This window comes from Podarcis bocagei (genome assembly GCF_964188305.1).
Source record: "Podarcis bocagei genome assembly, chromosome: 2".
In the NCBI taxonomy this organism is placed as follows: domain Eukaryota; kingdom Metazoa; phylum Chordata; class Lepidosauria; order Squamata; family Lacertidae; genus Podarcis; species Podarcis bocagei.
In genome coordinates this window covers 35,659,890-35,677,076 of record NC_138126.1, presented here as the reverse complement: position 1 = coordinate 35,677,076, position 17,187 = coordinate 35,659,890, and the positions used below count along the sequence as shown (strand labels likewise).

Below are 17,187 nucleotides of genomic sequence, written 5' to 3'. Positions count from 1 at the left end.
TCGCTTTCCTACTTTAGGAATGCAAGATAAAAAAGACACATATGAAGGAGACTGTAAGCCAGAAATAGCCAGACCTGCAGAAAGGGCCCCTCGCTTTCCTACTTTAGGAATGCAAGATAAGAAAGACACATACGAAGGAGACGGGAGGAGGGGATGCAGGACACTAAGAAAGACACGTATAAGGAAAATAGGGAGGGCTGCTTAGGGGGGCTAGCAATGTAGACATGCCATGCTATTTTAAAAATAAGTTGAAAACTTTCCAGTTGATTGGGGAAGTTTTCTGGAGGGCGTTTGGGGGAGGAGGGAGAGAGCTTTCTCAAGGTATAAGAAAGTCTGCAGAGGCGTATTTCTGGGCAGCCAGTCTTCCAGAACTTATTCTGCTGGCTGTCTCTCGTGCACAGAGAATAAACTGCTTTCCTCCAAAGAAGGATCTTTCCTGGTGCTTTCTTTTGCTCTCTCTCTGGATCTGAGGACGCGGGCCAACGATTCCCTGGCATGGACTAGGCTCAGCCTACAGTGCTTCAGGTTAAGAACAGTTTCAGGTTAAGAACGGACCTCCAGAACGAATGAAGCTCTTAACCTGAGGTACTACTGTATGCTTTCTCAGAGACTATGGGAGTGGGAAGCTATGTGATGGTTGGATTTGGTGGCAGTCACAAATATGGAGTAACGTCTACTTTGGTTCCAGTGAGAATCTTTCTTCCTCAGACACATACCTCATGGGAGTATGAACTTAAAGAGTGTAGGATGCAGGATTGAGTTACACTCTTTCTCTATGAAGCTCATGATCCTGCTCCATTTCCTGCTGTCTGTGTTAATTGCATTATACCCCACCTTTCCAACAAGGAGCTCAAGGCTTCGGCCACAGTTCTCCTCCTCCCCACAACAACCCTGTGTGGTAGAGTGGATGACTGGCTCAAAGTCACCCAGTGAGCTTCATGGCTGAGTGGGACTTTGAACCATGGTCTCTAAGGTCCCTAGTCCAGCACTGTAATCATTGCCCATGTTCTGTTGGGTTTTGTGTTCCAAAAGGGTGTTCCTGAGTAGCATAAGAGGAATGAATTCCCTGCCTGTTGGCTGGCAGTACTGAGCTTGCTGCTGGCTGGCCCAGCGGCACAGCATGGGTTGCCTGCACCCAGGGCTGCGCAGAGGAGAGGTGGGGCTAGGGAGGGAAACGGATGGAGTCTGCATATGGATTCAACACCAAATGGCGTCCGTGTCACCCAAATCGCAGCCACAGAGATAAGAAAAAAAGAGCCGCTCTGTTGTCTGGAGAGGCCACTTCTTGGATCGCATGGAGAAGCTGTTTCCAATTGAGCCCACCAAGGGAAGTGCACAGCTGTATTTAGGCAGCACTGGGTGCTTCCCCAAACAATTTTGTGGCTGGAGCACACACACACACCATGGCACCCCCCATACTACGCCACTGGGCTGGCCCACTGGCGCTGCTGGAGTGGGGGCACAGGAGCACAGTCTTGCGTGTGTGTGTGGTGTTGCCAAGGGTGTATTGGGGTCACTTCACTGTTGCTGCAGGCCCATTGGCTTCTTCTGTATGTGGGTGGCATGTGGTGGCTGCAGAGTTTCCAGGGAAATTGAGTGCATGTATGCTGTTTTTGTAATTCCTGGCAATGAGTGTTTCCTCCTCCTTCCTGACTTCAGAACACATTAAATATGGTGGCCCTTTGGCTGGGGAAGCTGTGGTGTACCCCCACCCCAACACAGTGTGAATACAGTGGTACCTCGGGTTAAGTACTTAATTTGTTCCAGAGGTCCGTTCTTAACCTGAAACGGTTCTTAACTTGAAGTACCACTTTAGCTAATGGGGCCTCCTGCTGCTGCTGTGTCGCCAGAGCACGATTTCTGTTCTCATCTTGAAGCAAAGTTCTTAACCCGAGGTACTATTTCTGGGTTAGCGGAGTCTGTAACCTGAAGCGTATGTAACCCGAGGTACCACTGTATTGGATAGCTCTGTTAGTTAAAAGTTAAGCATAGGATTGGGCTATAAATATTATGGCAAGTGAATGAAAATAACTTATTTCTTCTCTTACTTCCCCCACTTATTGTAAGACAACCCTGACATTTGATAGAAGGGAATACAGAAAGTGAATAAAGGGCAACATTTCAGGAATATATTATCATGCAAGGAACTTACTGAACTTAAGAGTAGCTAGACTTCGTTCTAAAAATTAACATGGAATCGAACAATTCAGCTTTCCATGTTCTCTCTGTAGGGATTAAGCAAGGGATTTGGATAAAGACTGAGCTACTCTGGAAATAAAAAAGATATCATTGGATGGTCATAACGCTATTATGAGTGAAACTATTATAGCCTATAAAGTCCTGAGAAATTAAATCAATGACCTGGAAAACAAGATCACGTTAAGGAACATTAGATTAGCAGGGTGTCCCTCAGGGCACAGAAGAGAAGAAGCTTAAGAAAAAGAAAAGAAACACACACAATCTGGTTTCTAGTAAATGCAAGGATGAAAAATTATGCTCCCTTACACCCAGCAGTATTCAGAGATATTTTATATTCTAATCTCTGAAGAAACACCATTTTCATCACATTTGGAGATTGGAGAGGGTACTTTAATGTAGTCCACCAGCATGTGGCTGGGAAACTATGTGAAAATGTATCTTCAGCAATTATTTTGTTATCCTGTAAGTTGCATCTGTTTTAGTGCACATGAAACCAAACTGTATCAAAGCATCTTCAAATTGACAAGCCATGAGCCTGACAGAGACCACTATGTGTGTGTGTGTGTCTAACCCTGCCCCCCCAACCCTCTCACTTGTCATTGGTGTAGCTATTCTTGAAAAGTATATCTCTTTAGTTCCTTAAAAGCAGGATACTTAAAAGTACCAGAGGCTCAACAAAATACCCACTGTGCTTCAAAACAACTTGTACCTGTCACATTGCTCAAATGTGAAAGCTTTTCAACCTCTCCCAACAGATACCCCCCAAAAAGAGAATGGGTAGCATTGTAAAAAAAGAAAAAGCATATAAACAGATGACACTCCTCAAATCCAGCCCCTCTTTAGAGATCCATATCTATTTATCAATCAGCTGAATTAAAAAGGCCTACTTCATCTTGGAATATGCCCAGTTTTAAACACATTGGCCAGTTCAGAAAAAGGTGTACCCTAAATCCTATTGCATTCTTTCTCAGAACAAGGAAGTTCAACGGGACTTGCTTCCATTGTGTTAGAACTTCAGCCATACAGCTCAGTCTTGTGGCTGAGTGTCTAGAATAACCACGTTGCTCTAACTCTCAAATGTGTGTGCATAGGACTGCAGTTATAGTTACGCTTAGCCCTGTTGCCATCACGTTAGTTGCAAATAATGTATGCCCACTGATTTCAATTGGAGAGTGGACTTTATTGTGACCAAACTTCTTGGGAACTGGGCCAAGAGCTAACGTCACCTAGCTGGGTAGGGAATTCCTCTTTCTTGCTTTCCTTCTTATAAAACCTTTATTCTGGGAGCTCTGTTCCAGACCCCATCCGTCCCCATTTTAGATCCTTAACTGGTCATGAGTATTTCTTCCTATATTTCATGGTAGTCTTTTCCAATATAGAAAACATTTCTATTACATTTATTTTTATCAAATACATTTGCTACTTTCCCAAGACTCCTCCAGGACACCAGAGATCATACACTCATAGCCTGATGCCTGTTTTGTTGGTGCCTTGTAGAGGACACTCTCCTGCTTGCTTGGGTGCATGACTTGTGCTGGCCCAAAGCATATTTTGCACCGGAGACACACCCAGTTACTTATTTTTTTCCTACATACAGTATTTTGGCTATCATTGTCTGCATGGATGCCCTTGACTGTATAGAGGACACTCGTTGCCATTTGTTTGGCTGCATGATTTGAGCGGAACCAAAGCATGTTTGGGGGTGGATGCCACCAGATACTTATTTCCCCCCTACAGATTTGCACAAACTGATGTGCCAGTAGGGCACTTTGGGTTGGCATTTTGTAGAGGACCCTCTCCAATTTGCTTGGGTGTATGATTTATGCTGGCCCAAAGCATGCTTTGGGATGGGCACCCGTGTTACTTAAGTTTTTAATGGTGTTACGTTGTCATCATGCATTTAAGAGTGTTTCCCAAACATAATTTTGATTGTTGGGATTTAAAAAGAGAGAGCCCACCATTCATTTTTTTTTATATAATAATATTTATTAAACAATCAAAAGCTTCAAAAATTTAAACATAAAATACAAGAACCAAAAAACACTACAAAAATGAGAAAATACAAAACAAAACACATAAAAATACACAATAAAAAACAGTTAACAAAATAGGAAAAAGAAGAAGAAAAAACACCAAAAAAGAAAACAAGAAAAAGAGAGCCCACCATTCAATCATGCACATAAATGATATTTATTTGGTGGCTCAGAGGAATATGGACTTTAATTTGGGGATACAGGAGCTTCTTAGTTCTTCGAAGTTTTGAGCAAAGTAAGGAACTAGGAACTGAGGATGTAGCTTCGCTGCCATTCAGTAGTATTACTATTAGCTGGTTGGAAGCCAACCCAAGTATTTGCATGCAAAAGAAAAAAAAGCAACGCCTCTTTGCAGCGTGGCCAGCGGCAAACACAGAACTAGGAAAAGTCACGTGCAGCTGCCCGCTTTACTCGCATCGCCCGTTATAGCGAACCGAAAGGAAGGCGCAGGCGCGGGATGGCGACATTCCTTTCTCTCGCCGGGCTCCTGTCACGTGACGCTCGCTCCGGCGCCCCGCCCTCTTTTTTCACATTCTCGGCGATTTGTGAATGGGCGCGAGCCGACAGCTCCTGCCAATGAGCTTGTAGCCCGCCTCCCAAGCGGCCCGTCTCCGAGAGACCCTTGTTCTCCATTGGACAGAATGGTTATTGACTGCAGGCTCCAGCCAATTGGAAGCCTATGCGCCATCGGGATGGGCGGGCCGTGGGCGGTAGGGGAAGACGGGTTCTGCCAGCGCGTGTGTGGAAGTGCGTGGTCTTCGGTCGGGTCGGTGGGTGAGTGAGTGTTGGCCGGGGCTGGTTGCCGAGCCTGGCGTTTTTCGTAGTCTTTTAGAGCGGGGGTGGAGCTGTGTGGAAATGGAGGCTGTGGCCGACAGTAATACGCGTACAGACACACATGCACAGATATACACTCATGCACACACCAACATACACAGACATGTGCGCACATATCCACACATATATAAACACATCCACACACTTATCTATGGCTAAAGGGAGCGGGAGGGGAATTTGTAGTAGCAGCCTTTTATGCCACCCTGTGTTGGGGCAGCATGTGTGTTTAGCTGTGGGCTTTTTGACAGGCGTGCCCACTAATGTGTGTGTGTGAGAGCGTTAAGTGTATAAAAGCAGCAGGTTGTACCTTACTGCGGACTCTTGGGTCACTCACCATTTAGAAACATGTTTGCTGTGTTCTCTGTGAAAGGGAAGTAGGCTTTATTTGAGGCTCCTAACTCACGATGGGTGTCGGAGTTGCTGATGTGGGGAAGGGGAGTCGTCAATGGGTAAAGTGATATTGGGTTCATATCCTACTTGTGGAATTCACATAATAAAAATGTGGCTGGCGATGCTGAGGTTAGTTAGTGGTTCCAAGTTTTTTATTTGCTAGAAGATTTGAAGCACTTTTTAAAAAAGGAAAGCTCACGTATCCCTGAACTCCCAATTAAAGTTTGTATGCTCTCGTTTTTTATTTTTATGTTGTGAACATCCGTGTGATTTTTGGATGAAGGCTGGTGTACAAATTTATTCATTTAATAATAATAATAAATATTAGGATATCCCTTGACTTATATATGCACATGAACAGGGGGTCTCCTTCTTTGTCCCAACAATAATGTTATTCATTTAAAATAATCATGGTTGTGAAACGCTCATAAATGTGTGACGGCATCATAATACCATAAAAAAGTAACTGGGGGTCTGTACCCTAAAATGTGCTTTCAGCCAGGGCAAATCATATGCCCAGGCAAATGGGAGAGTGTCATCTGAGATTCCAGTGCATCATATGTGTCTCAGAGCTCCTTGTGAATGTGTGGCACAGATGAGGGCATCTGTATCCAACAAAAATAAACAAGCTTGGGCGGGCGGGAAGTAACTGTAGGTGTCCACACTGAAAGGTGCTTTGTGCCACCTCAGAGCACCCTCCAGGAATTCCTGTAGAATTGTTGATCTGTTAGGTAAACAGAGGTCTCCTGTCAACTCTCACCACCTTTAACAAAGTACAGTTCCCAGCATTCTTTGGGGGAAGCCATGACTCTTTGAAGTGGTGTGATACTGCTTTAAATGTATAGTGCAGATGGGACCTACTATACTAAATGTGTGTGAACATGGGTGTATTGTACTGCTTCCTTTCTTCTTCTAGCTCCACTGTCTCACCAGTTGCTCCAGAGCCTGAGTGAACATCTCCAACTCATGATCACTCTTGATAACATCATCTGTTTCTGCAGTGTGGCCTACTTTCCTTCATCTTTGGCAAATAGGCCTGTCATCATAAAATCTATCCTGCGCCCAGCGGCTCTTTCCACTCTGTCATGTGCTGTGACTCCATTCCCTAGCTCTCATAAACTCTTGTTTCAGATCTACTTGAACTTTTGCATCTCCCTCTGTATCTTTTTTTCCAACATACTCTCACTGATTACACATATCAGTCATGTCAGCATTTTCCATCTAGGGTCTTCTTCAGGATATTAGCTTCCAGTCTTCCCATCCGCAAGGCTCTGATGCAGTCATGCTCCTGACAACATTGCTGTGTAAAAGCTATATTTTGTTTATGATTTCTCAGAAGCTTGATGGCATTCTCCTTAAAACCCTAGGAAAGTGTTTCCCCATTTTGCCAAAGAGGCAATTCTAATTCCCTATGAATAGCAGCATCCTACACTCCTTCAACAGACCTTTTCTTGGGCAACTGCTCTTTGTCCTCAGTCCTACTTACTTCCAGACATTTAACCGCTCCTAAGCCTCAAAGCATATTCCCTCAAACTTTCAGTAAATTCCCAAAATCTTGAATAAAACCTTTGCTTTAATTCACACAGGGTACACACTTCAAACATTAACCCCAACCCCTTGAAAGATCTGTTCTACCATCTCCTTTTGATTTGATAGACATTAATGTCTTCTTTCTGCCACTTGCACAACTCATGTAACCCAAAAATGGATTGCCAAATAGCTTTACATCTCCCCAAAGTTACTGTTTCCTTGTGTATTTCCCCCTGAAAAGCTAGAGCCGCCTGGGAGGGTGCTCCAAAGACACTGGGTAGTGTTTATGGGATTTCGGCCCTGATGGCTGGGCCTGTACTATGCTGCTTCATCACCAACATTATTACAAGTGGTGTTCTTGATGTCTCTGAGATGGTTGCCCTGTGCTTTAGACTCCTCAGGCCTTTTCATGGTGCCAGATATGATGCCTCAGGGTCCTACAATTTTAGGATGAGGGGTGGGCCAGACTGCAGTCACCCTGGAGTTGAAGGGGGGGGGAATCTCCCCCTCATAAAATTTACAAAACTATTTCAGACTGCAAGTAGATGGACAATTAGAAAAAGAAAAGTAATTAACAGAAATCAGTTTATCATACTCAGGTGTTCATATGTCACTGGTATTCTCTTATGTTTGCTCAGATGGGGATTCTTTTATTTCCATGACATAATTTTTCAGGCAGCACCTTTGGCTTTTGAGCAGTATTCAGCATGATAACTCCAGCGTTTGAACTGAGTCAGGATCCAGATTTTCTTACAATAACAATCAAAGTACCATATGCACGAGTTTCAGAGTTTGAAGTCTATTTTGAAGGGAAGGAGTTCAAGTTTTATGCGAAACCATACTTTCTCAGGTAAGTAACATCACTTCATTAGGTTGAGTTGAATTGCTTATGTATTGTTTGTCACATTGTGTTAATAAGTGCTCCCCCCCCCCGTGTTTCTGGGGGCAAGTTTGCTCATTTGTGTGTGAGAGACAGAAAATCCTTAATATAGGATACATTATGGAATCACATATTGGCTGAATTCAGACTGTGGTATGTTTTGAGAATTATCCTGGGACCCACAGCGGTACAACCCTGGCTTATTAATCTAACTGGTTTGTGCAAACTACAGTATCCTGCATTCAAATGAGATGAGAAACTGGTTTGTTCCAAACTGTTAATGAACACTTCAGATTTCCTCCTTATTTGTGCAGAAGAGGGAGAAAGAGAATGTATGAGCCCAAGGCTTGTTGTATTACGTTGTTTTGTTTCAGCAGAAGTGTGCTTACACTTCACCCTGAAGACTTTCTGTGAATGTGTTCTATACGCATATTGTAAATGACACATCTGACATTTATATAGTGCTATTTTGAATGTTAAAAACACCTGGCATGCATACTCAGTATATTCTTGCAACAGCTCCTTAAGAGGCGCTAGCATTATCTCTATTATAGAGGGTGGGGTGATACATCACTTTGTGATTTCATGGCTGAGGTGGGATCTGAACTGGCTCTTGTTTCTGAATTTATTTATTTTTTCTCCAGGCTTCCCTATATTAGATGCCAGCATGGGCATCTGGAGTAACACTCATGCTTGTTGAGCAAGTCTTTTCAGTGGACAATTAGTATTTATTAAAATATTGAGAAAGCAGGAAAGACTAGGCAGGACTTGAGAGGGGATGGGGCCTTAAGGTCATGCATTCACCATTCTGCAAGGCACACGGCAGTTACCAGTGTGGTGTAGTCGTTAAGAGCAGTAGTCTCGTAATCTGGGGAACCGGGTTCGCGTCTCTGCTTCTCCACATGCAGCTGCTGGGTGACCTTGGGCTAGTCACACTTCTCTGAAGCCTCTCAGCCCCACTCACCTCACAGAGTGTTTGTTGTGGGGAAGGAAGGGAAAGGAGAATGTTAGCCGCTTTGAGACTCCTACAGGTAGTGATAAAGCGGGATATCAAATCCAAGCTCCTCTTACCTAATCTGTCCTTTTCTGCCTTCATTCTCTGCTCTTCTCGCTACCTTACTCAAATCGCACAGCTTCCAATTGGGCTTCCTTTTGCATTGAAGTGTACATGGAAGGAGGTTTTCCAAAGCCTGGCAACCAGTCCCTGGTTTCCTATTATCCTTACCCCTGCATCAGATATGTAATTAAACGCCTTTAATTCCACCCCTCCCAGATTGGCTCTTCCAGGAAGAATTGTAGAGGATGGGAGAGAGAGAGCATCGTATGACGACACAGGTTTGTAATTCTTTTTAATTAAATATCTTCATTTTGAAGAAAGCGTGATATGCAAGATTCCTCTGCTGTTAGGTTTGCTTCTACTTTTAGCAGTAGTATAAAATGAAGCGAGCTGTCCTGGTTGTTTCAGAATGTTTTGCTTTGTAGAGATAAGTGGGATGGTTTACGTTTGCTAGACGGAATACAATGATGCTTCCCATGTCACAATTTTCTTTGTGCAGAGAGCGTCAAGCACAGCCTTATCTAGTGGAATGTGTTGCATGACAAATTATGAATTTGGGAAGAATGTGCCGTGTCTGTTCCGCATCTTCTTAGCTTGGGTTTTTGGACTGATCGAGCAAGACATGTAGTAGATGTGTTTCATTTGTGCCTCTCTCTTGCAATATGGAAGAAAGCAAAAGCAACTTGCACTCGTTCTGTTTGAAGAGGCGCCTTTTTGAGATATATGAGGCCTAGATGTGGAACTGCGTCTTGTGTGACTTCCAAATCTTTCCACTGGGAGGGTGTGCAGATCCTCCTTTTGCAGGGTTGGGAGCTGAAAATGAGCTGTAATCACCTGTGCTCCTCTTTCTCTGCTTTATAAATGTGTGAAATCATTAATGAATGGGGACGCTTCACTTGCAGGCCTCTGTCCCTGGAGTAATGCAAGCAAAAATGCAGGGGTTTTTTTGTTTTTTTGTTTTAGTATAGTCTGGCCAGCAGTTTTGCTATTGCTTTTCGAAACACCCTAGTAGTAGCTTATCTGGATAAATGGAGAAATGCCTTTTGTTAACTCAGTCCTTTTCTTTCAAGGGGTTTTTACAATCCATCTTCCCAAGGAAGTTCCCGGAGAGAATTTTGATGGGCTAGACATGTTGACAGCTCTGTTAGCGCCAAAGAAATCCAGATCTGCAAAACCATTAGTCGAAGAGATGGGTTTGTACAATTTTAATTTAAAAAATGGCTCACAGGTTCATTCTCTCTCCCTCCCTCCCTCCCTCCCTCCCTCCCTCTCTAAGTTCAGAGAAACATGAATTTATGTGCTAGATGTTTTACTTGCCCTGTTTCCTGCAAATAGGAATTTAATGCTTTACAATGCTTCTGGTTGTTCATAGAAACACAGGAAGCTGCCTTTTATGCCTTCTTGGTAATCATACCTGCCCTGTGGGAACCCGCCCCCTCCATCAGATGTCAAGGAAATAAACAACTTTTTGACTTTTAGAAGACATCTGAAGGGAGCCCTGTTTAAGGAAGTTTTTAATGTTTGATGTTGTCTCGTGTTTTTAATACTCTGTTGGGAGCCGCCCAAAGTGGCTGGGGCAACCCAGGCAGATGAGCAGCATAGAAATAATAAAATTATGATTATTGCCTTCCCCAATCAAGTGCTGCCCAGATGTTTTGGATTACAGCTCCCATTATGCCTGACCATTGGCTATGCTGGCTGGGGGCTGCTGGGAGTTGTAGTCCAACCATGCCTGGAGAGCACTGAGATCGAGGGAGCCAGATCAACACTGACACCATCTCTCCAGGATTTCCTCTCTCCCCTTGCATGAGAATGAATGAAGCTTACGTCTGAGTCTCCCCCTTTCAGGTACCCCACCAGCACTAGCATTTCATGATGGGAGAGGGAAACGGCGCTTATCGGCTATCTGCTACCACTCCAATTTCTTGGCGCTAAATGCCAAGGTCAAATCCCAGTATGTGCTCTCAGTTGTCACTTTGCAGCCAGCTCTCCCTGAAGTAGGGCTACATAATGGGGTAGGAGAGCTGGTGGGGGGGGGGAATCACATCTGGAAACCAATGCGCCTCTTTGGTTTCAGATACCGTATTTTTCACTCTATAGGATGCACATTTTCCCCTCCAAAAATGAAGGGGAAATGTGTGTGCGTCCTATGGAGCGAATGCAGGCTTTTGCTGAAGCCTGGAGAGCGAGAGGGGTCGGTGCTATCCGAAGGCTTGCGGATAGCAGCCTGCAGCCCGAATCCCGGGGAGCGCAGCCCTGCACACCCCGGGCTTTGGGCAGCTATCCGCAAGCCTTTGGAGCCCGGCGGGAGTTCCCGCCGGGCTCCGAAGGCTTGCGGATAGCAGCAAGCTCCGGGAGCGAAGGCGAGGTTGCGCGCAACCTCACCCCCGCTCCTGGACCCGTTCTGGGGGCTGGGTTCGGGGGAAGTTCAGGCTTCTCCCGCCACAGCCCCATGGCTAAAAAGGAAGCCAAGTCAGCGAGCGGGATCCATCCCGCTTGCTGTCTTGGCTTCTGCCAAAGCCACGTGCAGCCTCTCCCGGCTGGAGAGGTTGTGCGTGGCTAAAGAGGAAGCCAAGACAGCCAGCGGGATGGATCCCGCTGGCTGTCTTGGCTTCTTTGCTCTTTGGGGCTGGGGGAGGGGGAATAAAGAAAGTAGGTGCACCCTATGATGCGGTGCGCCCTATAGAGCGAAAAATACGGTAGTACATGGGTAAAGGTAGAGGTACCCCTGACCATTAGGTCCAGTCGCGGACGACTCTGGGGTTGCGGTGCTCATCTCGCTCTATGGGCCGAGGGAGCCGGTGTTTGTCTGCAGACAGCCTCCGGGTAATGTGGCCGCTTCTGGTGAACCAGAGCAACACACGGAAATGCTGTTTACCTTCCCGCCAGAGCGGTACCTATTTATCTACTAGAACAGTGTGCTTTCGAACTGCTAGGTTGGCAGAAGCTGGGACCGAACAACAGGAGCTCACCCCATCGCGGGGATTTGAACGGCCGACCTTCTGATCAGCAAGCCCTAGGCTCTGTGGTTTAGACCACAGCACCACCCGCGTCCCTAGTCCATGGGATGCAAAATCATGGCCCTCTAGTGGCAGTGATGGCTCATTTATCAGAAGGAATGTGTTTAGTGTTAACTCTGGAGTCGTACCTTGGTTCTCAAATTTAATCCATTCCGGGATTCTGTTCAACTCCCAAAATGGTTTGAAAACCAAGGTGCGGCTTCCAATTGGCTGCAGGAGCTTCCTGCAGCCAATTGGAAGCTGTGTAAGCCGCGTTGGATGTTTGGCTTCCAAAAAACCTTTGCAAACCTGAGCACTCACTGCGACATTCGGGAGCTGATTTGTTTGACAACTAAGGCGTTTGACTACCAAGGTACCACTGTACTTGACCAAACTCCATCTGAAACCAAAGGGGCACATTGGTTGCTGGATGTGAAATATATTGGCATTATTTTCAGCACCCCTACTCCACTAATAATTTCCCCATATATTGCCCAACACACTCTTTGATCTTGCCATTGAGAACTAACCTCACTTGTCATTTCCGGGCATCACTTCTGGGTTCCTGGTGTGTGTGTGTGTGCAGTCGCATGCAAATAGAAGTTGCATCAGTGGAGAGTTGGGAGTATATACACGTACTTCATTATAAACCTAAAAGTAGAATTCATTATAGTGAACTGGGCAGATTTGTGTGTGATATTGGCCAAGTACTAATCCTGTCTTTTGCTCAGTATCAGTTTTTCTGGTTCTTAGGTTTATATCTCTGTCTTTCCACACAAACAAATGTAGCGTATGTACCCCAAGTGAAGGTGCACACTTTCCCGCAGTATTAAATGACATGGTTGGGGCCTCCACCCCACAGGCCTCATGAATATTGTCCCTATTAATCAAAGTGTGTGGATGATCTGGGAGGCAGGGTGAAGCAGCACAATTCCAGTTTCCAAACTGGGGGCTCTGGTGGTGCCTTGCAGAATTTGAGAAGAAATTTTCTGATAGGAAGATTGGTTACCTTTTTGTTCCCCCCCCCCACTACCACCTGACCTCAAAACTTCAGGTGCTGAAAATCAAGAAGAGGAGGAGGAGGAAGAAGAAGAAGAATTTGACTGGGAAATTGAACAGACTCCTTATGTGGAAAGCAAAGACAGCCCCTTATGTTCGCCTTGCACCTATGGATTTGGAAATCTGAAATCGGGAGTTTTCAGACGTCTTCAGGTATGTTCAGGTATTTAAAAACAAACAACAAACCCATCAACTCTTCTAATAGGCACAGCTTCTTCCCTCATTCCCCAATCCAGAACGAAATTTGAAATGCATTACGTATCAGTGTGAAGGAAATCCTCATGGCGTTGCTATTGAAATGGAATAAAACCAACACACAAACATTGACATCTGGGTGGATCCCACAAATAAATGTGTGATGTCAAGGCAACATGGCTGTTCACATTCATTGGGTAGCATTCAACGAATTTTACTCATTGAAGTACCCGTTGAAGTTGGGGCTAGCTTAGTAACTCTCATTAAAATCAATGGGTTGAAACTTAATTGAATACCATCCATTCTTATAAGCAAACTATATGTTTGGAACTACCTTGAGGTTGGGCAGTGGCCCATTTGAAACAACCCATACAATGTGAGCCTTAACTTTTGAGGTGAAATCCTCTGTCTTTAACTTTGGCAGTAGGTCCCATGGAGTAAGGCAAAGGGAGACTGCTTCAATTGTTTTCTGCTGCGTTCTCTCCCATAGCCTAGAACTCTGTGGAACAGCTTTTCAGGGGGTAGTGAAAAATGCCTTCCCACTCTGGTTGTCTAGCAGGAAGACTCTGTGAGCTGGAGTTCTGTTCGTGGGAACTTTAAATGCAAACCCTTGCAATGATTAAATGGCAATCATTACAAAAGGTGGTGTATTCTGATCGTAAGTGCACTTTTTGCTGACGCCATGGAATTTTTGTATAAAGCCCCACGTAAGTGCCCCTGGGGTTCATGATGTTTAATTGTACATGATTTTGCATTGCGTAATTTGCAAAATTTTCACATTTAGGGGAAGGTAGCCCATCTAGGTGAAGGAAAACTCTGATCCTAAACCTCCATTGCCTTACAGGCAGGGGCTCCAGCTCCTGGGGGCCGAGCCCTTTTGCGCCCCCCAATACCTTTGGGACGGGGGCTACCCCACCCCCATGTCCAAAAAGCATGGAGCTGAATGTGGCACTGCTTCAGTGGCCAGCTCCTTCTTATCCTGCTGCAGAGGGGAAGGAAGGTTGAAGTAGCCTCCTGGTGGTGGTGGCGGCACTAGCATAAGGAGGCTCCTGCCAGTTGGCAGGCTTGCACCCTGGGGACGTCGCTTTGGTGCTGGTTTGACTTCACCCCTGAATACTCACTCCATTGTCTCTTGAGACAGATGGATGCCGATGTTCAGAGGATTTCCATGGTCTAAGATAGTGTGTCTTCAGTTGAAATTTGTGGAAGATGCTTAGCAGCCTGTAACGATGAAAAATGACAGTTAAATATAAATCTTAGAATCGTGTTGTCTCTTCTTAGGTGCTGCAGGCTTTCTTGTTTTTTTTGTTTTGGAAAAAAATACATGATTTTCTCCATATAAGCAAAGAGAAGAATCCACACAGCGCAGTTCTGTGTGAAGAATACAATGCAGGAAATGGAAGTATTGTGTTAAATGAACTGTTCAGCTTTCTTCATTATGGAAGCAGTGGGGTTCTGTAAATACTTGTTCTCAGGCTCCTGTTTTCAAACTTGTTTAGGAGTAATGTGAAGGTGCTTCGTGTGGGAGCTTGCAATATTTTCAAATAGGCTATAGCCACGGGTGGGCAGATACCAGCAGAGGTGGTTGCCTTGGACCTCAGGTTCCTTGACCATTTTCAGTAGCAGCCTCATGTGGAGCTTGTTGCATAAATTCAATCAAAGTTTACTTGGAATGCAAACGACTGAGGCCAGACAAACTCTCCATAGCTGGGCATAGTGCCATTGCTGGGTATATACACTCTTTACCCCGATACCATTTGAGATGAACGTCGCAAGTTTTCTGCCTAAACCTTTAACAAAGTCAATCCCTCTCCCCTTTTACAGGTTTGCTTATTTGTTTGTGGTTGTCTTCGCAGGATGAACTTAATGATGTTATTGATATAAAAAATCCAGACGTGACCTCTGCAGCTGAACGCAGAGAGAAAAGGCTGGCAGCAGAAGATGCCAAATTCGATCCTGACCATTACCTGTAAGTCCTTGCATATGGCGTGTTTCTGCAATATCTGGTTGACCATCTTGTCCTCATTTAATAGAAAGTGGATCGAAGAGGCCTATTTTTTAAATAGGAAATGAGTGGTTTCCGTATCTCCTACTGTTTTGCCTTATGCTGCATTTTAGACTCTCTTTATGTATAATTGCCACGGAAGCTGATGACTGATATGATTCAGGTTTGGGTTTTCTGAGACTCTGTTAGAGCCAAAGGCCAGCTGAAATTCAAGCTGAGTAGACAAAACTACTGCAGAACGTCGTCAACATAAGGAACCCCACGACTCCCTGAAATTACCTTTCTTACTCCACATAATACGGTATAATAATCTTGAGTATAGTACTCTAAAGTGTAATAGGTGCAATTGATCCACTCTGGCCAAGAGAAAGAAACAGGGTTCTTGCTGCATATTTCAGCTGTTCGCCCTTGAGAAATGGGATAATAACTTGCATAAGGGTTGCCTCTATATCAATTCCACTGGTCCATTTATTCCAGTATTGTCAACAATACTGGCAGTAGAGATTGCTTCATTAAGACAAATGAGGCACTGCCCCACCAACCTTAGTCCCTACCTGTCTGCCTTCTTACTTACAAGCAGCTCAGGGTGACACTGCTTGCTTGTTCCCTCCCCCTTCGGCTCAGTGTACCTGCTGCCTTGCGTGACATCTTTGGGAGGAGAAAAGGCTGAGGAGTAAACCCTTCCTTAGTGGAGTCCCTAAGACAGTTGGATGGTGCCTGGTATGCCTCCTTCCAGCAACTCCTGCAGCCAAGCTGGTGCCAAACGTATTGCTCTGACTTATTTTGGACTACATCAGCAAGGCCAAGAGGGAAGTCTTGTCATCTGGGCGACCCAGGATCTCCATACAGACTGCCCAGGGTGCGCCCAGAGAGTTCACTTCAGTGCTGCCAATGCAGCAGAAACAACGCAGGAGGCAGCAGTCAAGATTTACCAATCTCTGCAAGCCACAGCAGGGGCTGTGCTTCTCCAGCGGTTTGACTTCAGCCCGTGAGGCACACTCCATTGTCTTTTGCAATAGATGGAGAGTCCCAGTGTTGATCTTGTAGAACTTGGCAGGGAGGATGATGGGGATGAAACTAGGATGAGTGGACTACATCTGTTCCCTGTTCTGTCTGCCTGCATTGTGTCCTACTCGTCTCAATGGACTGCAGTCACCACTGCTACCTGGCGATTGAACCTGGGTCCTTTTCCAGGCAAATCATGGGCTCTACCAATGGGCTACGGCCCTTCTCCCATATCTCACTGTGTTACGCTATTTAGTTGCACGGACAAGGGGTGGGTGGAACAACAGATGTGACTCTTTAACTTTGTAAGGTGGGGTACATTTAAACCTGCACAAAAGTCTGTACCTTCCCTTCTCTCCATCCTCCATTCCGGTGAGCAAGATATAACTCACTTGCATCACCCCTGTAGCAAGATACACAAATCTCAGGTGGGTCTGGGAGTCCTGCACCTTTAGGTGTGTAAACCTTGCATGCTACTGAGAAGCTTAAGGAAATGATGATTATGTATTATGATTATTTGGCAACATACACGAACGCCTAATTTTGGACCGTGATGCAGGAATCCTTTTATCTTTCCAGTGCCGACTTCTTTGAAGATGAGACTATTCACCATCTGTTGAAATATGAGCCTTGGTGGGTTAAAGCCTCTAGAAAGAAGACGGATTCCCAAGAAAGCCATCCTTTGAACGAGAGCAGACAGGCAGTGATTGGTAAGACCCCACTTTCCAGATCTTCTGTGGATGTTGATGGACAGCTGCAGGCCTCTTTAGTGGGTATTTTTCAACCAGGTATTTGCTCTCCTTTGCAAAAAAAAAAAAAAAAAAAAGGAGGGACTATGCAAACATCCCTCCCCTTCTTTTTGAAAGGACTGTCAAATGTTTGCTTGAGATTTTACAGCACAGTAAGAACAGAGAAAAGAACCACTGGGAGTGAATTGCTGCTTTGCTCTTCCTGTTTTCCCAGAACCCTTCCTTTCGCTCTCCTAGGCCAAACAAGAAGCC

General features: G+C 45.1%; 1 protein-coding gene across 2 annotated transcripts in view; it reads left to right on the top strand.

Moving 5' to 3' along the window:
* The first annotated feature begins 4,868 nt into the window (after positions 1 to 4,868).
* The window catches only part of SHQ1 (SHQ1, H/ACA ribonucleoprotein assembly factor), a 61,985-nt gene continuing 49,666 nt past the window's right edge, over positions 4,869 to 17,187 (top strand). The window contains exons 1-7 of one of the 2 annotated variants that reach the window (XM_081184178.1): positions 4,869 to 5,006; positions 7,662 to 7,836; positions 9,140 to 9,201; positions 9,994 to 10,116; positions 12,977 to 13,134; positions 15,033 to 15,145; positions 16,766 to 16,896. In XM_081184178.1, coding sequence (XP_081040304.1) covers positions 7,694 to 7,836; positions 9,140 to 9,201; positions 9,994 to 10,116; positions 12,977 to 13,134; positions 15,033 to 15,145; positions 16,766 to 16,896 — 730 coding nt within the window. In that variant the 5' untranslated portion in view covers positions 4,869 to 5,006; positions 7,662 to 7,693. Of the gene's footprint in view, positions 5,011 to 7,661; positions 7,837 to 9,139; positions 9,202 to 9,993; positions 10,117 to 12,976; positions 13,135 to 15,032; positions 15,146 to 16,765; positions 16,897 to 17,187 lie in introns of both variants that reach the window. The other variant, XM_081184179.1, reaches the window with a different exon arrangement.